Source organism: Chelonia mydas, chromosome 1 (genome assembly GCF_015237465.2).
Source record: "Chelonia mydas isolate rCheMyd1 chromosome 1, rCheMyd1.pri.v2, whole genome shotgun sequence".
Taxonomy (NCBI): domain Eukaryota; kingdom Metazoa; phylum Chordata; order Testudines; family Cheloniidae; genus Chelonia; species Chelonia mydas.
This window is the reverse complement of record NC_057849.1, coordinates 6,604,469-6,628,282: the sequence shown is the minus strand read 5'-3', so window position 1 is coordinate 6,628,282 and position 23,814 is coordinate 6,604,469. Positions and strand designations below refer to the sequence as shown.

At 47.6% G+C, this 23,814-nt stretch overlaps 2 protein-coding genes across 2 annotated transcripts; one reads left to right on the top strand and one right to left on the bottom strand.

Annotated features, from left to right (window-relative positions):
* The first annotated feature begins 6,293 nt into the window (after positions 1 to 6,293).
* LOC102935498 (olfactory receptor 51G2) lies at positions 6,294 to 7,259 on the top strand. Its single transcript, XM_007071015.3, has one exon. It carries the CDS (start codon positions 6,324 to 6,326, stop codon positions 7,257 to 7,259), a length of 936 nt encoding a protein of 311 aa, XP_007071077.2. The 5' UTR covers positions 6,294 to 6,323.
* An 8,385-nt stretch (positions 7,260 to 15,644) lies between these two features.
* LOC102935717 (olfactory receptor 51G2) lies at positions 15,645 to 16,613 on the bottom strand. The gene has a single exon (XM_007071016.3). The coding sequence runs from the start codon at positions 16,578 to 16,580 to the stop codon at positions 15,645 to 15,647; it is 936 nt and encodes a 311-aa protein (XP_007071078.2). The 5' UTR covers positions 16,581 to 16,613.
* Between the last annotated feature and the right edge of the window lie 7,201 nt (positions 16,614 to 23,814).

Below are 23,814 nucleotides of genomic sequence, written 5' to 3'. Positions count from 1 at the left end.
TTCCCAGTTTGATCCCCACCCCCTAGTGCAAAAATACTAGCAGTCCAGGACGGAGTCCAGTACATGTCAGACACGTGTCAAAGGTTGTTTGGAGCATCCCAGGAATCTTTCCAGGAAGGTGGAATGGCTCATTGACTAACCAATGAGACTGATTGCATTTTTTATTCTGCATGTTCCCCAGGTGCAAACACTTTTGTAACTGATACATAGTCAACATTCCTACCTTCAGATGCAGAAATGATACATGCATACAAATAGGATAATCACATTCAGTAAATCATCACCTTTCCAATGCTATCTTACTTGACCCATCTCGCATAAACCAGTTCTTAGTTATGCCAAAATTATATTATAGCAATATTTCTATGAAAATTATGGGGCGTAGTGCCACATATACCGTCTTGCACTGCACAGGAGTTTGTACAGCATAAGCTCCATAGTATAGGTCACTTTCCTCTTGATGTGGGAAAGATGCAACAGCCTTTGTACAAAGAGCTTTTTCCACTGATTGTTGCTCAAAACATGCTGGTAAAGATAAAGCATAAAACAAGTTTATTAATGACAAAAATAATTTTAAGTGATTATAAGTGATAGCAAACAGATCAAAGCCAATTACCTAACAAATTAACAAAACCACAAACTAAGCCTAAGCTACAAGATAGATTGGGTATGAATTAGCAATTTTTCACTCTGACTGATGATATAAGCAGTCCACGAAGTTTCCATACACAGGGTAGAAATCCCTTTAGCCTGGGACCAGCACTTCCCCCAGTTCAGTCTTTGTTCCTGGGATGTTTCCAGGAGTTCTCTTGTGTGAGGAGTGAGGCCAAAAGGTGATGTCACAACCCACCTAATATAGTGGGAAAATACAAGTACCAAAATGGAGTTTAGTGACATTTGGTCTGGTCACATGCCGTTGCCTGCCTCAATCATAGCATCCGTTATCCATATGCAGTCTGGAGCGTTCTCAGGAAGGCTCACCAGGTGGGGGATAAGCTTCTCCTCAGGCCTATTGCTTCCCCTAATGGCCCATTACCCTGAATAGGCCCTTCACAACCAGCTGTCTAGACTGGAAGCATTTTGCCTAGTGGGTGTCACCCAGGTGTAACAACATTTGAAATAGAGATACATAGTCAATAGTCATAACTTCAGATCCAAAAATGACACATGCACACAAATAGGATCATCATATTCTGCAAACCATAATTGTTCCAGACACCTCACAAATCATGTTTTGTACAAGATACATCATACCTAAGTCATAACCATATGGGGGTAGTGTCACAACTGCCTCCTCATATGCCCTGGATCCTGCATGGCACATATAAAAATCTCAGGTTCCTGGGGAATCGCAGAATCATAGGACAGGAAGGGACCTTGAGAGGTCATCAAGTCCAGTCCCCTGCACTCATGGCAGAACCAAGCACCATTTAGACCATCCTTGACAGGTGTTTGTCTAACCTGCTCTTAAAAATCTCCAATGATGGAGATTCCACAACCTCCCTAGGCAATTTATTCCAGTGCTTAACCACCTTGACAGTTAAGAAGATTTTCCTAGTGTCCAACCTAAACCTCCCTTGCTGCAATTTAAGCCCATTGCTTCTTGTCCTACCCTCAGAGGTTAAGGAGAACACATTTTCTCTCTCCTCTGGTAACAATCTTTTTATGTACTTGAAAACTGTTATCATGTCCCCTCTCAGTCTTCTCTTTTCCCCATGAGAAGACACAAGCTTTTTCCAAGAGGCAGCTCAGGGTCCCAGCAGAGGGTTCCAGGTGCGGCTGCGCGGGGGGCTCTGGCTGACTCGGGGCTTCTCCCACCGTGGGGGCTTGGGTGCTGTTTGGGACTCCAGCCTTGGGGGCTGGGGAGGCGCTGGGGATCGCCGAGATGTGGGGGCATGGTCATGGCGGGGTGCCTCAGGCAGAAGCGCTGGGTCTGGTGGGGCTAGCCTCCCCGAAGGGGGGCGGCACTCACTGCCCATTGGGAACCATTAGGAAAGGGATAGATAACGAGAGAGAAAGTACCATATTGCCTCTGTACAAATCCAAGATAGACCCACACTTTGAATTCTTAGTGCAGATCTGGTAGCCCCATCTCAAAAAAGATATATTTGAACTGAAAAAATACTGCAAAGGATGACAGACGTGTTTAGGGGGATGGAACAGCTTCCAGATGAAGAGACACTAAAAGCCTGGACTGTTCAGCTTGGAAAAGAGCCGACTAAGCAGGGATGTGGTTGAAGTCTATAAAACCATGAGTGGTGTGGAGACAGTGAATATGGAAGTTTTACTCACCCCTTCACAAGAACCAGGGCTTACCCAAATGAAGTTAGTAGGCAGCAGGTTTAAAACAAACCAACAAAAGTACTTTTTTCACGCAACCCCCAGTCAACCAGAGGAACTCATTAACTAAGAATGTTGTGAAATCCAAAAGTATAACTGGGTCTAAAAAAGGTTTAGATAAGTGCATGGAGGACAGGTCCAACAATAGCTATTAGCCAAAATGATCAAGGATGCAGCCGCATGTTCTGGGTGTCCCTAAAGCTCTGACTGCCAGAATCTGTGAGGAAACGCAGGGGATGGATCACGTGGTAATTGCCCTGTTGTGTTCATTCCCTCTGAAGTATCTGCACTGGCCGCTGTCACAAGACAGGACACTGGGCTAGGTGCACCATTGATCTGACCCAATATGGCCATTCTTAGGTTCTTAAATTGTGCCATTGATGGATGGGCTGCTCCAGACAAGTCTTTTCCAGGAGCTCCCTGTGTTACAGACCTGGCATAGCCACCGTAGAAGACGTCCAGGGGCTGCTCTGTGTAAGAAGCCAATGGAAGGAGAGTGCTGCCCCCTTGGGGCATAGTTCTGTAGTACAAGTCACAGGGGCTCATGGTTTGAGCTAGAGCTGGGCTGGAAAACAGAGTCCCCCCCCATGAAAAAAATTGACCCAAACTAAAATGTTTCATTTTCATCCATTTTTGGGAGGTGAGTTTTCATAGAAAACAGATAGTTTTTCTTTGTAAGCTCAGCTGCCACGATGCTGCCCAGCTGCAACTGCCTGGATCCCCAAGCGAAACTGGAGGCTTTTCATCTGCTTCTCCCTCGTAACATAAATGAAGGTTGCACTGACGGAGTCTCTGGCTGCGCTCTGGGCATGGAAAGATTGAAACCTCCTGCCCAGTCTAGGGCTGGGGTACTGTGCACATCAGCTACTCTAACCAGCCCTCCCATCTCTGTGCAGCCCCCGCCACCCTGTACAACACCCCCCTCAGCAAGTCCCTTGGGCAGTGGCTACTGTGACAGGCCCTGGTAGCACATCTCTGATGAACCTGTGCTAGCAGGGAGCTGGAGAGGGTCCTGGAGTGGTTGTGGAGGCCCAGAGTTTGTGGGTGAGTGGGCCTAGCTACCAGAGGATCATTGAGATCTGTATATAACTTTGGGAATCTGCGGATCCTGGGTCCCCCATTTCATTCCTCAGGGAGAAGGGACAGGACCTCCCCTCCTCGAATGATCTGAGGTAAATTTCCATGGGGGAGCCTTGTGGAATCTCCCTTCTCTGGTCTGAACCAAGAGTTTGTAATGCAGGAAAGGGGGCTGCCGGGGACAAATAGAGTTGTTGTTTATTATTATTTTTTATTATTATTATTACTATTTCAACAGGTTTCTACCTGCCCCCAAGGATTCCAGGAATGGAGCCTGCAACAGGGCATTTGCTGCAGTCTAGTTAGGTAGCACCACCACCCATCCCCTGTGATTTGGCCTCCTGCAGTTTGCCATGGGCCATGATGGGGACTAAAGCTGGTGAGCTTTCCTGAGGTTCCCTGATGGCCAAGTGGCCCCCAAGGCAATGTGCAGGCATGCTTCATAAAAACGAGCCTCTATAAAAGCCTCCCCTATCTGAACAAATATTGCCTCCTGCTCGTGCCACCTCTCTGATGACTCCTTCTCGTTTCAGGTGAAGACCTCTGGTGTCAGCGGCTCCCCATCTAGCAGGAACTGGGTACGTTGGCAAGTTTCACTATCTTTAAAACGTGAAGTGAAGAATAAAGGCTGCGAGTTGTTAACATTTGCAGATGTTCTGTGCAGTGGCAGAGGACTCAGCTGGGCTCGGATTAGGATTGTGCTCGGACTAGGAAGGACTAGTCCGTGAAAGAAGCTTATTGAAACATCTTTGAGGGTGATTTTACATGTAACAATTTCTTAGCGTATTAAGCTTAGCCATGCGTGTTTGTTTTATTTTGCTTAGTAACCCACTTTGTTCTGTCTGTTATCTCATATGATCACTTAAATCCTACCTTTTGTACTTAATAAAATCACTTTTGTTTATTAATAAACCCAGTGTAAGTAATTGTTACCTAGGGGGCAACCAGTCTGTGTATATCTCTCTTTACTTTGAGAAAGAGGGTGAATAACATCAATGAATTTATCTGGGGTTCAGGCTCCCAGAAAGGCTGTGCACTGGGATGCTGAGGCAAGTCCCTTTAACCGAGTCTTCCCAGAATGGAGCTGATCTCAGTGTCTGTATTTTGCAGAGGGGTGTGGCCCTATCTCTGGGTCTGTGCTGGAGGAAGCCAGGAGGGTCTAGCTAAGGAAGACAGAGTTAAGGAGTGTCCATGTTGGCAGAAGGGTAAGGCTCAGTGGAATCTCAGCAAATCAAGTGACAGTCCCAAGGGGGTCCCAATGAGAGAACCCATCATATAAATACTAGACAGTGAGAGCTCAGGGAATGAGTATTTTCAATATTGATCTTAATGCTGCAGATAAAGGCTATAGACTGACACAACAGAACCTGAACAGAACCAGTCAGCTATTAACCAAGGGACAGAGGAGCTCCTGGATTTTTGTTTGCCAACAAGTGACTGAATGAGGGCTGAGACATTGCAATCTTTTCAGTTTGTGAAGAAATTCAGATGACAGACTCTACATTTAAATTTCAGAAATCATTTCTGAAAAAAGATCAGAGGGGAAAGAATTTGTTGACATGAGTGTACTAAAGTACAGAAGTGTAAATGTTATGCTAAACTTTTCATTGTAATACAAATATTGCAAACCACACTTTCATGACTTGGCATGAATATTGAAAGCCAGCAGCAGAGTTGTTGGAATCTCTACAGGAAGGAGGAGTGACAGCTTTATTGCTTAATGGCTTTTGTTTTACAAAGTAGTTCTGAACATACAGTGACATGAGCCTGGCTAAAGTAACTTGCACACTCAAGTGGATACTAGTGCAACCGTAGTGTTTGCACAACTCAGTCATTTGTGACACCAACCTCTCCCCCACACAGGTGAAGCAGCCCTCTGTGTTAGCTTATAAGTTCCAGATATCTACAGACCCTTGCATGGGGAGAGGATGCAGGTCCTGTGAGGGTGAGGAGAAGCCTGTAGTCTGATCAGACCTTCTGGATTCAGTCAACATTGGCCAGGCAAAGCACTTCCGCACCTGTTGGAGGGATTCTTGGGGGTCAGAGTGCATCACAGGGGAGTATTTGGTAAGAGAAAGTTAATATAGCCCAGTTCTGACTGAATTTACAAATGTAAATCTGGAATGACACAGTTGAAGTCAAAATTATTGAATTAAAATCTTGGCTCTAAGAATTTACCTCATGTACTGCAAGGAGGGAGTAGCTTAATTTGGACTCTCAGGAGTGGAGAAAATGAAATAGATAGATAGATAGATAGATAGATAGATAGATAGATAGAATGACTGTTTTCACCATGCACTTCCCATGTGTTCATAAATACATCATCATATAATGGGCCATACTCAGAAGTAGAGGGCAAAAAAGGTTGTCTGTGGTAAATTCACAACTGAAAATCACAGAGCGCTCAAGTAGGCTGCGGAACTCCCAGCCACAAGATATCAATGGGGCCAAAAGCTTAGCAGAATTCAAAGAGGGACTGGATGTTTATATGGATAACAAGAAAATACAATTACAGTAGTGAGGATGGTTTTAAAAACTCTTGGAAGAGATCTAATCCTTCTTGATTTACATCAAAAATGTGTCTAATGGGTATAAGGGGGAAACTATCCGTGGGAGCAGGTTATCTCATAGCTGCCTATTGCAGGGCTTTTTCCACCTTCCTCTGAAGCACGTGGAACTGGACACTGGGCTAGATGGACTGCTGATCTGATCCAGTCTGGCAGTGCCTATCTTCCTATTGGTTGTGTAAATCCAAAACTATATTTTTGCTGATCTTCCTTGAACTCCTGGGAGTCTCTAACTTGTACTGAGAGGAGAAAGATGTCTAGTTAAATACAATTTAGTCTTCTGTTCTTTTTCCTTTCAGGAAGGAAAGTTCAAAATTCCTGTGACTTGCCCAGTCCATTATGTCAGCTGTCAATAACACCAAATTCAACTCTGCAGTGTTCCTTCTCACTGGGATACCTGGGCAGGAAGAAGTCCATCTCTGGATCTCTATTCCCTTCTGCTTAATGTATGTTATTTCGATAGTAGGAAATTCAGTCATTCTGTTCATTATAAAAACATATCCAAGCCTCCATGAGCCCATGTACATTTTCCTTTCCATGTTGGCTGTCACAGACGTTGGTTTATCGATAGCCACCATGTTGACGACACTGGGTATATTCTTGTTTAATGTTAGGGAGATCAGTCTCAATGCCTGTTTTGCCCAGGTGTTCTTCATCGACTTGCTTCAGTGCACTGAATCCTCCATGCTCTTGTTGATGGCCTTTGACCGCTTTGTTGCAATCCGTGACCCGCTGAGATATGCTTCCATCTTAACCCCACAGAGAATAACCAGGATGGGACTGGTGTTTATGCTGAAAGGGGTGGCCTTAATATTCCCACTCCCCTTTCTCTTGAAACGGTTCCAATACTGTCGAACCAATGTCCTCTCCCATTCCTACTGCCTGCACCAGGAGGTCATGAAGATGGCTTGTTCAGATATCACAGTCAACAGCATCTATGGCTTGTCTGTTGCACTCTTAACAGTGGGGTTGGACTCGCTGCTCATCTTCCTCTCTTATGTGATGATCCTCAAAACAGTGTTGAGCGTCGCATCACCCATGGAGTGTCTCAGGGCCCTGAACACCTGCGTCTCCCACCTCTGTGCTGTCCTCCTCTTCTACACACCAATAATCGGACTGTCTGTGATACACAGATTCGGGAAGGGCCCTTCTCCCTTGCTTCAGATTCTCCTGGGCTACATCTACTTGCTGGTCCCACCTCTGATGAACCCAATTGTGTACAGCATGAAAAGCAAACACCTTCGTGCAACGATAATCAGGGTGTTCACCAAGTGAAGGGTCAGTTCATCACCTGGCTCCAGTGCTGGTGACATGGGAGATGAAAAACACAGGCCACCTTGTAACAAAGTGGTCTCTGGCGGGACACAACTGAGAGTATCAATTCAGTCACAGCCCAGGGCTGGGGGGGTTCCTTACTACTAAGGAAACTACTACTACTTACACCAAACCAGCCAAACAGAGTGGACTTTGGTTTCACCCCACTGGCTAACCAGAAGTCATACAAGGAATTCCCTCAGATACTCCAGTTTCCTAGTATCACCACCAGCGCCGCTCGTTTTGGGGATGAATGGTTATAAAAACCAATACCCAGTTAAAAAAAAAAGGATCTCCTGATTCCAAAAGACCAAGACCCAGACCCAGGTCAATATACAAGTCAGATCTTACCCACAAATCACGCTGTTGCCAATCCTTTAGAACAGGGGCTGGGCAAACTTTTTGGCCTGAGGGCCGCATCGGGTTTTGGAAATTGTATGGAGGGCCGGTTAGGGGAGGGGGTCATGGCCCAGCCCCCATCTCCTATCCACCCCCCCCCGGGGACTCCTGCCCCCATTCAACCTCCTGTTCCCACCCCAATCCCTATCCACACACCCACCCTTTGACCACCACCCCAAACTCCCCTGCCTTCTATCCAACTCCCCCTGCTCCGTGCCCCCTTACCGCACTGCCTGGAGCACTGGTGGCTGGCGGCTCTACAGCCGTGCCGCCCGGCTGGAGCCGGGCCATGCTGCCGTTGCCATCTTGCAGCACAGAGCACCAGGTCAGGCCGGGCTTTGCAGCTGCACTGCCCCAGGAGCTCACAGCTCCACCGCACAGAGCATTGCCCCGGCGGCGAGGTGAGGCTGTGGGGGAGAGGTCAGGGGTAGCCTCCCCGGCCAGGAGCCCAGGGGCTGGGCAGGAGGGTCCTTCGGGCCGGATGTGGGTCCCGGGCCGTAGTTTGCCCACCTCTGCTTTAGAATCTAAAATCTAAAGGTTTATTCATAAAAAGTGAGAAATACAGATGAGCGTTAAAATTGGTTAAATGGAATCAACTACACAAAGTAATGGCAAAATGCAGTGCACAGTTCTTGTTTCAGGCTTGTAGCTGTGATGGAATAAACTGCTGGCTTAAGTTTAAGGCTCTTGAGTACATCCACAGCTGGGATGGGTCATTCAAGTCCATTGTTCAGAGCTTCAGTTTGTAGCAAAGTTTCTCCAGAGATAAGGAGCAGGATTGAAGACAAAATGGAGAAGATGCAGCTGCCTTTTATAGTCCCTTACCGTGCAGCCTGTGCTTCCTTTGTTTCAAACACAAGGTGCCCAACATATGGCTTGGAAGCCTTAGAGTTCTGTCCATAGGCATGTCCCTGCATGCCTTGCTGAGCCACAAGGTGGATCTGCCTTCTCTCAATGGGTCAGTTGTATAGTTGATCGTCCTTAATGGGCCATGAAGCAGGCTAGGAGTGCTGATGCCGAACAGTCTGGGGTTGTCACTCAGAAGCATAGCACCAGTTTGAAATACAGGTTTTAGAGTAACAGCCGTGTTAGTCTGTATTCGCAAAAAGAAAAGGAGTACTTGTGGCACCTTAGAGACTAACCAATTTATTTGAGCATAAGCTTTCGTGAGCTACAGCTCACTTCATCGGATGCATACTGTGGAAACTGCAGAAGACATTATATACACAGAGACCATGAAACAATACCTCCTCCCACCCCACTCTCCTGCTGGTAATAGCTTATCTAAAGTGATCACTCTCCTTACAATGTGTATGATCATCAAGTTGGGCCATTTCCAGCACAAATCCAAGTTTTCTCACCCTCCGCCCCCCCCCACACAAACTCACTCTCCTGCTGGTAATAGCTTATCCAAAGTGACAACTCTCCTTACAATGTGTATGAAAATCAAGGTGGGCCATTTCCAGCACAAATCCAGGTTTTCTCACCCCCCCCGACCCCCATACACACACAAACTCACTCTCCTGCTGGTAATAGCTCATCCAAAGTGACCAGCCTCCCTACAATGTGCATGATAATCAAGGTGGGCCATTTCCAGCACCAATCCAGGTTTTCTCCACCCGCCCCCCCCCCACACAAACTCACTCTCCCGCTGGCAATAGCTCATCCAAACTGACCACTCTCCTTACAATGTGTATGATAATCAAGGTGGGCCATTTCCAGCATAAATCCAAGTTTAACCAGAACGTCTGGGGGGGGAGTGTAGGAAAAAACAAGGGGAAATAGGCTACCTTGCATAATGACTTAGCCACTCCCAGTCTCTATTTAAGCCTAAATTAATAGTATCCAATTTGCAAATGAATTCCAATTCAGCAGTTTCTCGCTGGAGTCTGGATTTGAAGTTTTTTTTGTTGTAAGATAGCGACCTTCATGTCTGTAATTTGAAATACAGACATACATACATATCTATAAATCAGAATACAAAGGCGATACAAACATATAAACAAAATTATCATATCTGGCAAATTATAGCATTTTTGCAGATATCTTACATGGCATATATCATAAATATAAAGGGAAGGGTAAACCCCTTTAAAATCCCTCCTGGCCAGAGGAAAAATCCTCTCACCTGTAAAGGGTTAAGAAGCTAAAGGTAACCTCGCTGGCACCTGACCAAAATGGCCAATGAGGAGACAAGATACTTTCAAAAGCTGGGAGGAGGGAGAAAAACAAAGGGTCTGGATCTGTCTGTGTGATGCTTTTGCCGGGGACAGAACAGGAATGGAGACTTAGAACTTAGTAAGTAATCTAGCTAGGTATGTGTTAGATTACAATTTCTTTAAATGGCTGAGAAAATAGCTGTGCTGAATAGAATGACTATTCCTGTCTGTGTGTCTTTTTTGTAACTTAAGGTTTTGCCTAGAGGGATTCTCAATGTTTTGAATCTAATTACCCTGTAAGGTATCTACCATCCTGATTTTACAAAGGTGATTCCTTTACTTCTATTAAAAGTCTTCTTGTAAGAAAACTGAATGCTTTTTCATTGTTCTAAGATCCAAGGGTTTGGGTCTGTGGTCACCTATGCAAATTGGTGAGGATTTTTACCAAACCTTCCCCAGGAAGTGGGGTGCAAGGGTTTGGAGGATTATGGGGGGAAAGATGTGTCCAAACTATGTTTCCCAGTAAACCCAGTTAATGTTTGGTGGTGGCAGTGGAAATTCCAAGGGCAAAGGGTAAAATTAATTTGTACCTTGGAGAAGTTTTAACCTAAGCTGGTAAAAGTAAGCTTAGGAGGTTTTCATGCAGGTCCCCACATCTGTACCCTAGAGTTCAGAGTGGGGAAGGAACCTTGACAGCATATCTGGCTGATTACTTCGTGGGCGTTACCCCAGGAGCCAACATTTGAAACAGGTATAGAGCCAATACTTATAACATTAAATACAAAATGATCCATGAATACAGATAGCATAATCATAACAAGCAAATCATAACCTTTTCATAGACACGTACTTGACCTCCTTCGTACAAGATTTGGTGCAACTATAGGACCTTGGTTGCAACAATGGTCTATACAGTCACAGTTCACGTCAATACTGTCACACATCTAATTCATCCTAGACCCTTACATCCGAGATGGCTTAAGCTACTGATCTACACTCTGTAGAGAGAGGTTCAGATGTGGTATGAGACCTGAAGCAATGGTATAGTCGCCATTCCCACCTGCTGGTGAGTGAGGACAGCGCACTTGGGGGAAGGAGACCAAGGCAGGCAGCAGCATTTACAAAGTGACTGTGCTCATGGAGAGCCAGGGGACCGCTGGGATGTTGGCCCATAAAGAGCCGTTTCTGTGGCTGCTCTGACATTAGAATTCCTCCTGATACAGTTAATAAAGAGAAGGGACAGGGATGTTGTTTCCCGTTACACCTGGCCTGTCACTGTCCCGTCTCTGGCTAAACGTCCACGGGCCATGAAAAAATCTGTGGGGCTGTTCTGCAGTCAGAGTCCTGGCCCTTCCTGAGTGCTCTGGAATCTGTGTGATCCAGGAGCTCTGCTCCAGCTGTGGACAGGCGTATTCAAGGGGCTCAGATACCACCCCTCCCCTATGTGCTCAGCCATGTGCACGTGACTGAATCCTGTCAGAGACATGATTAATGCAGCAGTCCCCGGAGAAGCCATGTGGGCAGCCCCTTTGATGGCTCTGCACACCGTACACCTGCTAAGCCCACTCCCCACCAAGGCAGGGAAGAGCGGCATGTGTGAGTGCGGGTCTGACACAGAGGAGTACTGGCAAGAGGCTCCGGCCCAGATTCCCTCCTCCTCCATTTGTGCTGCTCCAGCTGCTTCTAAAGGAGTGGAAATAGTCCTCAGCTCCCTCACAGAGGCATGGCTGTCTCCTATCCCAGCCCAGCCCATTCAGTGCAGGGTGACCACCTCTTCAAAAGGCACAAGTGGGACACAGGCAGGAGTCCTGTCCCCTTTGTGACCTCGCCCCATTCCTCTCCTTTCCCCTTGAAGCCCCACCCTCTGCTCATCTTCACCCTCTGCCCCACCCTCTGCCCCATCTCTTCTCCCAGGACCCCACCCCCTGCTTCTCCTCATTACCCAAGGCTCCACCCCCTCTCCAGACCAGAAGCCAGCGCCGGGCCATGGTAAGAGCTGTCCACGGAGCCAGAGCCATTGTGAGGAGCCCCCAGCCTGGGTCCCTGCCCCCCCAGGATGAACTCCCAGGGAAGGTGGAGAGTCTGGGCCTCCTCACAGCGGCTTGGGCTCTTGGGGTAGCTCTTACCACAGTCTGGCTCTGGCCTGGCCGAGGTAAGGAGCCTCTGGGGTACAGGGGGCAGGGCTTAGTGGGAAGAGATGAGGCAGGGGCAGGGCCTCCAGGGAAAAAGAGGAACAGGGGTTGCAGCAAGCCTGAAACAAGGCTGACCCCAGCAGGGACGTCGGTGAGGGGGCTCCTGAGTAAAGGAGGAGAATGGGGCCAGAGGGTAGGAAAGCCTTTGTTTTAGAGAGCTCCACCCACTGGAGAGGCCAGAAGCCAGATCTGCTTTGGAGAACCCGGGACCCTTCACCTGCCTCGAGCTGGGGGCAGGGCCTTCGGGGAAAGAGGAGCAGGGGGCGGGGCTTCATAGTGAGGGGGCGCTAAGGACCACCTCAGCATCCCTACCTGGAAAAGGGCGGTGCTTCCTATGAGCCTCTGTCCATTGTGGAGCATCACTACAAGGAATTTGGGACAAATGTTATCCTGGAGTCATTTAGCCTGGGACCAGGAATCAAACTCTGTATTTCAGGTCTCTCCTGCCCAATTTGGGATGGGTGATCACCCTAATTCAGTTGCCATTAGAGATGGTATGTTGGAGACTCTCCGCTTTATAGGTAGGAAAGATTAGAGGGGTCATTCAACCTTTGCTCCAGGGTGTGGCCCTTTAAGCTTCCTGTGACTTTTGGAGCTGACAGAAGTCTTGTAGAGACAGCTACTGGGAGAAAGGAAGATGGTCCTGGGTAATAGTTAAAGCTTTGGGAAATTCCACCCTACTGTTTCTTTAAGGGCCTGGGGCTGGGACCTTGTAGTACAGGGCAGGGGGCTGTGTCCTCTTTCAGAACATGGGTGTCACCAGCAGGGGAAGGTCTGCCCAGTGGTATTAATAGCTCTGCCCTACCGCAAAGGGCTGTTATGCTGGTAAATATGTTACAGATTGAAAGCTGCTTGGACTCTGCAATAATTGAGACCACAGCTAAGTGTCTCACAGAGATTTCAGCTCTGTTTGCCTCATATGGGTGATGTGGGACACTGGGTGGAGAACCTGAACTCTTCCCAACACCCCTTGCTGATAAGCCCTGTCATTAGCACAGCTCCCTTTGACAAGGGAGTTCTGGGCCCCTCCTGCAGCTCGGCAGTAAGAGGGGGAATCAGGACGTGCTTTGAGAGAGCGAAGGATCTGTAGAGTGTTGCCTGCCCGAACAGAGCCCTGCTGTGATGCACGTCTGTCTGATCCTGACCCCCTCCGCTCCACGAGCAACGAGAGCCACTCTAGAGCTGGAAATAGACCTTCCACCCTGCATCCAAATTTCCAGCATCACCAAGTAGCTGGGAGTAGCTGGATCTGGGGGAGGGGTTTGTTTGGTTCCCAATGAGAGTGAGCAGCAGGCATTTGGAGCTGGGCTGGGGTCACCCCCCTTTCTATTAAGAAATTGCATGGCCTTGCTTAGCTGGCGTGTGCGTGTCTCATGACTCAACATGAAGAGAGACCGTCTGAGCTGTGCCTCAGGTACCAGTGACTCTGAGAGCCTGACACGGTTATATCTGGCTGTCTTGGCATAACCCTGTTCCTTACAACCGCGGGCCCTGTAGCCCAGTGCAGAGGGCAAAGGGTGTCTGTCACTGATAGACTGTGTGACCAGAAATGTCCACTATCTAACCGTCAGTGCCTTTGTTTGTGGGTCCTCTGCTTGAGGTGCAGCCAGCAGCACCAACTCCTGGGATTTTATTGGGAGTCTCACACTCATTCCTGTTTTTCTTAAAGCCCCAACTTCTGGAATCAAGAAACTAGACAGGAATCTCAGCTTTCAGTTTTTTTTTTAAAGTGAGTTGCTGAAAAGCTAGAAAACCTGATGCAGGTGCACTCCAAGGTCTCAGACACCAAAGACAAATGAAATCCACTCCCTACCCCTCACTGTCATCCCTGAGCACCCCCACATCTGTCACAGACACCCAGGTGCTAGAGTCATGGGGCTTCCCAGAACCAGCTGTCACAGGGGGCTGTGGTAAGAGGCCTTTTCTAGACAAAGTTGTTGCTCTGGGAACGCTGACATAGTCCTGATTTTAGGGTCTCACAGTATCTGAACACCTTGAATGTATTTATCTTCCCGTCACCGCTGTGAGGCAGGGCAGGACTATTATCCACCTGTGCAGAGGCTCAGAGACAGCCAATGGCTTGCCCATGGTCACATATGACAAGGGAATCAAACTCAAATCTCTTGAGTCACACAGCAGTCCTAGACCACCGGACCAGCCTTCCAAGCAGTGACAGGCCCGGCTGGATTCTCTGGTGCACCAGCAGAGCTCCCCCCTGCGCTGCAGAGAGTGGGGATGGCACGGAGCCAGCTACACGGGTTTAATTCATTGGCCTGTTCTCCCCCTGGCTCAGAGGTGTTTAGAGCAGCCTGGGGGCTGGGCTGACCTCCGCCCATTGGTAATGGCTCCCAAGAGTTCAGCTCACTCTGTCCAAGTCTGAATTCTCTGCAGTACTGCTCCGCTCCTACCTGACACTCATGGGCAGTGCCAGCTCTACCTGGTGTGTGTGGGGGGCTGAGTAGATACTTAGGTCCCCCTCACAATGAGGTCCTGCCCCTGGTCCTCTTTCCCCCCAAGGCACTGCCACCATCCCAGGGCAGGTGGAGGTTCCAGGGTCCCCCCAGCCCCCGTAGCCCCTTCTCCCTGGGCAGCTCTTACATCGGCCTGGCTCTGGCTTCTGGCCTAGCCAGTGCTTAGGGCTTGGGGGAAAGAGAAGGGACAGGGGGTGCAGGTTTGAGGTGAAGAAGAGGGGTAGGGGTGGGATCAGGGAAGAGATGGGGCTCCTACATGTGTCCTACTTTTCCCTTTTGAAAAGGTGGTCTCCCTACCCTGAATGGGCTGGGCTGGGCTGGGAGCTAACCGTGGCTCTGTTGGGGAGCTGAGGCCTGTTTCCACCCCTTTGCATTAGTCTCTTGCCAGGACTCCTGTGTATCAGATCACCATTCACACACACAGCTCTGCTCTGCCTTGGTGGCATTATGGCCAGCTGGGTTTGGGATAAGCAGGCGTGTTGTGTGTGCAAAGCCATAAACAGGGGTGGGCTGCCTGAATGGCTTCTTCTGGGGTTCCTGCATTTATCAAGTCTGGGACACGACTCAGTCACAAGCACCTGGCTGAGGGCATGGGGGAAGGGTGAGTGTCCTTGTCCCTTGAATAGCCCCTGTCCACAGCTGGTTCAGCACCTATGGATCACACAGTACCCAGAGCGCTCAGGAAGGGCCAAGACTGTGACTGCAGAAGACCTCTGCAGCTTTCTTCATAGCTCATGGATGTTTAACCAGAGACGGGACAATGACAGGCCAGGTGTAATGGGAAACAACATCCAACACTTTTCTCTTTATTGACTATATAGACAGGAATTCTGAGAGGGGAGCAGCCACTGATAGGGCTCTTTATGGGCCAACATCCAACCAGTCCCCTGGCTCTCCATGAACACAGTCACTTTGTAAATGCTGCTGGCTGCCTTGCTCTCCATCCGCCAGTGAGCTGTCCTCCTTCACCCACCTCTGTCCTTAGACCCCACCTGAACCTCTCTCTACAGAGTGGAGCTCAGTAGCTCATGTCATCTAAGATGCAAGAGTCCAGGTTGCATTAGGTGGCCCGTGTTTTTCATCCCCTGTGTTACCAGCGCTGGAGCCAGGTGATGAACTGAACCTTCACTTGATGAACACCCTGATCATCCTCTCACGAAGGTGTTCGCTTTTCACGCTGTACACAATTGGATTAATCAGAGGTGGGATCAGCAAGTAGATGTAGCCCAGGAGAATCTGAAATAAGGGAGAAGAGCCCTTCCCAAATCTGTGTAGCACAGACAAACCAATTTCTGGAGTGTAGAAGAGCAGGACAGCGCAGAAGTGGGAGACACAGGTATTCAAGACCCTGAGGCACTCCACCTGGGACGCAATGCTCAGCACTGCTTTGAGGATCATCACATAAGAGAGGAAGATGAGAAGTGAGTCCAAACCCACTGTTAAGAGTGTAACAACCAAGCCATAGATGCTATTGAATGTGATGTCCGAACAAGCCATCTTAATAACGTCCTGGTGCAGGCAGTAGGAATGGGAGAGGACATTAGCTCGACAATACTGGAACCGTTTTAGGAGAAAGGGGACTGGGAATACTATGGCCAACCCTCTTAGCACAAACAGAAATCCCAGCTTGGCTATTCTCTTCTGGGTTAAGATGGAAACATATCTCAGTGGGTTACAGATTGCGACGAAGCGGTCAAAGGCCATCAGCAAGAGCATGGAGGATTCAATGAATTGAAGCGAGTGGATGAAGAACAGCTGGGCAAAACAGGCATCAAAGCTTATCTCCCTAGAGTTAAACAAGAATATGCCCAGTATCGTCGGTATTGTGGCTAACGATAAGCCAAGATCTGTGACGGCCAACATGGAAAGGAAAATGTACATGGGCTCATGGAGGCTTGGATCTGTTTTAATAATGAACAGAATGACTGAATTTCCTAATATCGAAATAAGATACATGAAACAAAAGGGGATGGAGATCCACAGATGAACGTCTTCCTGCCCAGGTATCCCGGTGAGAAGGAACACAGCAGATTTGCATTTGGTGTCATTTACAGTTGACATAATGGACTGGGAAGGTCCAAGGAGTTTTGGACTTTCCTTCCTGCAAGGAAAAAGAACAGGAGACTAGATGAGAATTAGTGAGGCATCTTTCTGGTCTCAGCGCAAGTCTAGAGACTAGGAGCTCAAGGAGAATCAGCAAAAACATTGTCTTGGATTTACATCACTGATAGGAGATAGGCACTGCCAGACTGGGTCAGACCTGCAGTCCATCTAGCCCAATATCCAGAGGCCAGTTCCAGAAGCTTCAGAAGAAAGTTGAAGGAACCCTGCAATAGGCAGCTCTGAGATAACCTGCTCCTTGGGAAAGTTTCCCTCTGATGCCCCTAGCTAGACATATTTTGTGGTGTAAATCAGGAAGGTTTAGAGCCCTTCCAAGACTTTTTTCAAACACTCCTCAATACTGGAATTGGATTTTCTGGTAACACACATAAACATCCAGTCCCTCTTTCAATCCGGCTAATCCACTGATGTCTTGTGGCTGGGAGTTCTGCAGCCTGCTTGAACGCTGCATGATTTTACAATATTGACCTTACCACAGACACCTTTCTGGCCCTCCACTTCTGAGTGGGGCCTACTGTATCATGATATATGGGAAAACACATGGGAAATTCACGGGGGAAATGGTTACTGTAAATATCTCTTCTGCATTAAAGCTATTTATAAATGTGTTTCGTTGCCTCATTATATATTTTTTTCTCCATGCTTGAGAATCCAAATTAAGCCACTTCCTCTTTGCAGCACGTGGGGCAAATTCTTAGAGCTAGGATTTTAATTCAATAACATTGACTTAAACTATCGCACTCCAGATTTACATGTGTGAACTGGGCTCTGTTAACTTTCCCTTAACAAGTGCTTGTGGTGATATACTCAGACCCCCAAGAATCCCTCCAAGAGAAGCTGAAGTGCCTTTGCCTGAATCCAAAGAGTTCGATCATCCTAAAGGCCTCTCATCATGCTCTCAGGAACTGCATCCTCTCCCCATGCAACGGTCTGTAGATATCTGGCAAGTTACAAGCTAACGCAGACAGTTACTTCAGTTGGGCGGGGGAGGAGTAGGTGGCAAAGATGGGTGAATAGTGCAAAAACTATGTTACTATGTTTGCTCTAATATCCAGCTGAGTGTGCAAGTTACTTCAGCCATGCTCATGTAAAATGTAAGGGACATAAATTACTTACATCCACAATTACACTCCCCTTTTTTGCCCCTCAGCTCTACTCTTTGCTGAAACACAGACCAGTGGTTCTGGTCTCTCAGGACTTTTTGGAAAGTCTTATGTTCTTGCACATGTATTGCAGAGTGATTGAATGGACAACCCTGAATGTAAGTGTTATAAGCAGCTTCCGGTCAGTTACCAGGAGACAGTATCATACAACTCTTCACTGCACAAAGAGTTAATAGCACAAACCCATTGCAAACATAATGTGTAGTACTTCTATAATACTTTCTAAAGCCAAAGCCATTAAGCAGTAAAGTTACTGCTGCTCCTTCCTGTAGAAATTCGAACAACTCTGCTGCTTGCTTTAGATATACAGGCATGTCATGAATATTTGGTTTGTAATATTTGTATTACAATGAAAAATTTTGACATAACATTTACACATCTGTACCTTAGCACACACACATCAACCCATTCTTTCTCTTCTGATCTTCTTTCAGACGTGATTTCTCAGGTTGGAGTGGGACTTAAAATGTAGCATCTCTCATTTGGATTTCTCCTGGCTGGGATGATTTAGTTGGGGATTGGTCCGCTTTGAGCAGGGGGTTGGACTAGATGACCTCCTGAGGTCCCTTCCAACCCTGATATTCTATGATTCTCTGTCCCTGGGTTCATAGCTGACTGGTTCTCCTTGGGTTCTGTTCTGTCATTCTGTAGCCTGTATCCGGAGTGGCAACAGGCCTTGGGATCAGTATATAAAATATTCATTCCCTGAGCTCTCACTCTCTAGTACAGAGTAACCCCAGCAGCTGTTATTGAGGCACGATGAGGGTTTGCAGGAAGTGGATTTGAAAGTCAAATGCATGAGTATTCATGGAAATGAAACTTCATTTCACATGTGAAAGTAGTCAATTGCTCGCTCTCTCTCTCTCTCTGGCTGTCTCTATCCTGTACTCATAAAATCTGTAGTACCCAGGAATGGCATGCTGTCAGACATGGAGCTGAGCTGCCATAATGTATGAACATGTTAAACCCAGTTCTGGGGATGTTTGCTGTAGAGCTGTATTGGGTTAACAATTGGGATGCTTATGTTATGGCTCTATTGGCTGAAACCAGTATGGCACTTCTTATTTAACAGCAGGCTGCTGGAAAACAAGCAGGAAGGGAAGCAACAGCTCAAGAAGAGCCATCGCTCAGTAACCACCCAGGGAGGGTGAGAGACCACACTGGAGCTACAAGCTGGGAAGAGCGTATTTCCGGGCTCCAGACACGTTACACAGCTTGTTTTGCCAGTGCTGGGAGTCTCTCCAGATGCTGGGCAGCTGTTGCTGAGAAGCTCTTCAGACTGACAGGCACAGACACCGCTGGGAAAATTTGAAGGCCCTCGGCCTGCCTGGGTCTCCATCAGAGTGGGAGGACTTGGGGTCAGAGAACTTCTTATTCTCCCATGTTACGCTTTCTTCCTGCTGTTCAGATTAAACAGTATTTTGGTTCTAGAAAGCTGACTGGTCACTTGTCTCACCACTCGTCACTGACTCCCAAAGGGAAGAACCTCAGGTGCTGAACCCACTCGGACCTACTCAGCAAGCACAGTTGACCTCCGGAGTGCTGTAGCCCAGGGCCCAGTCTGAGGGTGGAGGATCCCGAATTTCCACCTCGTGAGTGTGAAGGCTACAAAGAGTCCTGTCTGAGGATGGCAGGTTAGGGGGATTCCACCCCACAAGTGGGTAGGCTATGATGCTTGACATCTGGCACTCGGAGACCAGAGAGGGGGCAGAGATGCCAGTAACCCTGTAACTCTGAGGGGTATCTACGGGATAAAAAACCTGGAGCCCTCAGCCAATCAGGAAACAGAAATATGCCTTATCAGCCCTGTTACCACAGAGCAACACAGCTCTGGATTCCTGCCTTTACAATCGAGCCAGATTATAAAACCTTTTAAAATGCATTTACTGATTAAATTTCCATGAGCAAATAAACCTGAGGCGATTGGGAACTAGTCACTGACATTCTGTGGGGTCTCCTCTTGCTCAGCCCCTGGCACGATCGGTCCTAGAGCAAACGGCACATCTAGAAATGGGACCTGGGTTTTTAATATTCCAAGCTCACTTTGAATATCAGATTTATGTGTAGCATGAATAGCCCACCGAGGATCCTGGCTACATGTAGGGGAGGGGTTCCCAAGCTACCTAGCGCTGCCTGCCCTCCAGTCCCTCACTGAGTCACCCCGACAGCCCAGCTGTGTCCTCTGCCACTGCACAGAACATCTGCAAATAGAAACAGCTTCCAGCCTTTCCCCTAAACTCCACATTTCAAAGATGGTGAAACCTGCCAACATACCCAGTTCCTGCTAGAAGGGGAGCTGCTGACACCAGAGGTCTTCACCCTAAAGGACAAGGAGTCATCGGAGAGGTTACACAGGCAGCAGGCAGTATCTGTTCAGATAGGGAGGCAACTCTCCTTATGAAGCATGCCGGCACAGTCCCTTGGGGCCACCTGGCCATTAGGGAACCTCAGCTGCTTGGCTTACTCTGCACCAGCTTTAACCCCTGTCACGGCCAAGGGCAAGCTGCAGGAGGCCAAATCACAGGGGACGTGTGGTGATGCTGCCCAACTGGACGGCAGCACAAGCCCGGCTGCAGGCTCTGCTCCTGGAATCCGGGCTTGTCATCACTGTTTGTATGGTTCTGATTAGTCACAGGGCTACCTCGGGGGTGACCAAGTGGTAACAAAGTTGTCACAGCTTGATCTTGCTGAAATAATGATAATAATAATAATAATAATAATAATAAAAATATTAATTAATAAATATAGATTCAGATTTCTCCCCAGCAGCCCCCTCTCCTGCATTGCAAACCCTACGTGCAGCCAGGGAAGGAAGATTTCACAAGGCTCCCTACAGGGAAAATTCCCTCCTACTGTTTTCATAGGAGAGGTTCCTTCCCTTTTCCCTGAGGAAGAAACAGTGACCCCCAGAATACAGGGATCCCCAAAGTTAGGTACAGATCTCAGTGATCCACTGGTTGCTACCCTCCCCCAATCTCTGCACCTCCACAACTGCTCTAGGATCCTCTCCAGCTCCCGGCTAGCACAGAATCATCTCAGATGTGCTACCAGGACCTGTCTCAGTAGTCTCTGCCTGCAGGATCTGTTGAAGTGTCATTGTACAGGGTGGCAGATGCTGCACAGAGATGGGAAGGCTGGTTAGAGTAGCTGATAGGCACAATACCCCAGCCGCAGACTGGTTGGGAAGTTTAGACCTTTCCTTACCCAGAGTGCAGCCATACACTCCGTCAGTGCAACCTTCATTGACATTATAAGGGAGAGGCAGATTAAAAACCTCCAATTGCTCTTGGGGACCCAGGCAGCTGCAGCTGGGCAGCATCATGGCAGCTGAGCTTTCAGAGAAAAAATGATCTGTTTTGTATGAAAAAAACTTACCCGCAAAAAATGGATGAAAAGGAAACATTTTAGTTTGGGCCAAAACTTTCATGGGGGGCAGGGACTCTCGGTTTTCCAGCCCAGCTCTAGCTCAACCCATGAGCCTCTGTCCCTCATGCTACAGGACCCTAGGTGGCAGAACTCACCCCCCCCAATCAGCATCCCACACTCAGCACCCCCTGGAGTCTTCTAGGGTGGCTACGCCAGCAGAGGGAGCCCCTTGAAAACGCTTGTCTGCAGTAGTCCCTCCATCAGTGGAACAATTTAGGATTAGAAGAACAGCCATATTTGTTCAGACCATTGTTCTATCTAGCCCAGTGTCCTGTCTTCTGACGATAGCCTGTAAAATTCTTCAGAGGGAAGAAACAAAACAGGACGATTATCGAATAATCCATATGCTCTCATCTGCTCCCAGTTTCCACCAGTCAGGGTTTAGAAACACCCAGAGGATGGGGCTGTATCCCTGACCATCATTTAGACCCCACCATTGTGTCTGTGTAGGTGGGATGATGTTTCCCAACGTGCGTTTCTCAGCACTTCTCAGCACTGAATTTCACCTGCCATTTTGCTTGCCCAGTCATCACATTTTGTATCATCTGCAAATTTTACCACCTCCCTCCATCCCCCTTTTTCCAGGTCATTTATGACTATGTTGAACAGCGCTGGGCCCAGTACAGATCCCCACCACTAGTTACCTCTCCCTCCCTTCTGAAAACTGACCATTTAGTCCTACCCTTTGTTTCCTGTCTTTTAACCAGTCGCTGAAGCAGGAGAGACGCTGTTGTGTGACATTACCCCATAACGTACCCCATATCTGCTCACTTTGCTCAAGAGCCTTTGGTGAGGGACCTTGTCAAAGGCTTTCTGAAAGACCCAGTAGACTATATACCCTGGATCACCCTTGACCACATGTTTGTTCACCCCCTCAAATCATTTTAATAGATGGGCGAAGCATGATTTCCCTTTCAAAATCTATGTTGCTTCTACCCCAACAAATCGTGTTCATCAATGTGTCTAATTATTCTGTTCTTTACTAAAGTATCAACAAATTTGCCTGTTACTGAAGTTAGGCTTTCTGGCCTGTAATTGCTAGGAAACCCTCTGGAGCCTTGTTTAAAAATCAGAATCACATTAGCTATCTGCCAATCATCTTGTACAGAGGCTGATATAAGTGATAGTTTACATACTACACAGTTAGTAGTTCTGCAGTTTGGTATTTGAGTTCCTTCAGAACTCTTGGGTGAATCCCATCTGGTCCTGGTGATTTAATATTGTTTAATTTGTCAGTTTGTTTCAAAACCTCCTCTACTGACACCTCAGTGTGGGACAGCTCCTCACATCTGTCACCTAAAAAGAATGGCTCAGGTGTGGGAATCTCCCTCACATCCTCTGCAGTGAAGATCAAGGCAAAGAATTAATTTAGCCTCTCTGTTCCAGCCTCATCTTCCTTGAGTGCACCTTTATTTATTTAGTCACAGAAAATTTCACTGTTAAGCCAAGCTGTTTGCCTGCCATATTTGCTATTCTTTCTGCACATTGGGATGGTTTATTCCTGTGCCCTCAATAAGGCTTCTGTAGCAAAGTGCTGACTCACTGCCACAGTGCCTCCTGCTGGTTATACCAGGAATTAGCTCTTCCAGCTCTGGAGCACCCTCTGCTGGCCGGTATTTCACTTGCTGCTACCTGCTTCTCCCTTTTCTCCACCTCATCACTTCTGTTAGTTGTCTGAAGAAAGCCTTGTCTACCTCATCCTCCTGGTCTGGTGGTCTATAGCAGATGCCCATCACAACATCACCCTAGTTGCTATTGCCTCTAAAGAAAACTCTCAACAGCGGTGTCATAAAAATAAAGGGAAGGGTAACCACGTTTCTGTATACATTGCTATAAAATCCCTCCTGACCAGAGGCAAAACCCTTTCACGTGTAAAGGGTTAAGAAGCTAAAGGTAACTTCGCTGGCACCTGACCAAAATGACCAATGAGGAGACAAGATACTTTCAAAGCTGGAGGCAGGGGGGAACAAAGGGTCTGTCTGTCTGTGTGATGCTTTTGCCAGGAACAGATCAGGAATGCAGTCTCAGAAATTCTGTTAAGTTAGTAAGCAATCTGGCTAGAAATGCGTTAGATTTCCTTTTGTTAAATGGCTGGTAAATAAGCTGTGCTGGATAGAATGTATATTCCTGTTTTTGTGTCTTTTTGTAACTTAAGGTTTTGCCTTGAGGGATTCTCTATGTTTTGAATCTGATTACCCTGTAAGATATTTACCATCCTGATTTTACATAGGTGATTCTTTTACCTTTTCTTTAATTAACATTCTTCTTTTAAGAACCTGATTGATTTTTCATTGTTCTTAAGATCCAAGGGTTTGGGTCTGTGTTCACCTGTACCAATTGGTGAGGATTTTTATCAAGCCTTCCCCAGGAAAGGGGGTGTAGGGCTTGGAGGGATATTTTGGGGGAAGATGTCTCCAAGTGGGCTCTTTCCCTGTTCTTTGTTTAACACGCTTGGTCGTGGCAGCACAGGGTTCAAGGACAAGGCAAAGTTTGTACCTTGGGGAAGTTTTTAACCTAAGCTAGTAGGAATAAGTTTAGGGGGTCTTTCATGCAGGTCCCCACATCTGTACCCTAGAGTTCAGAGT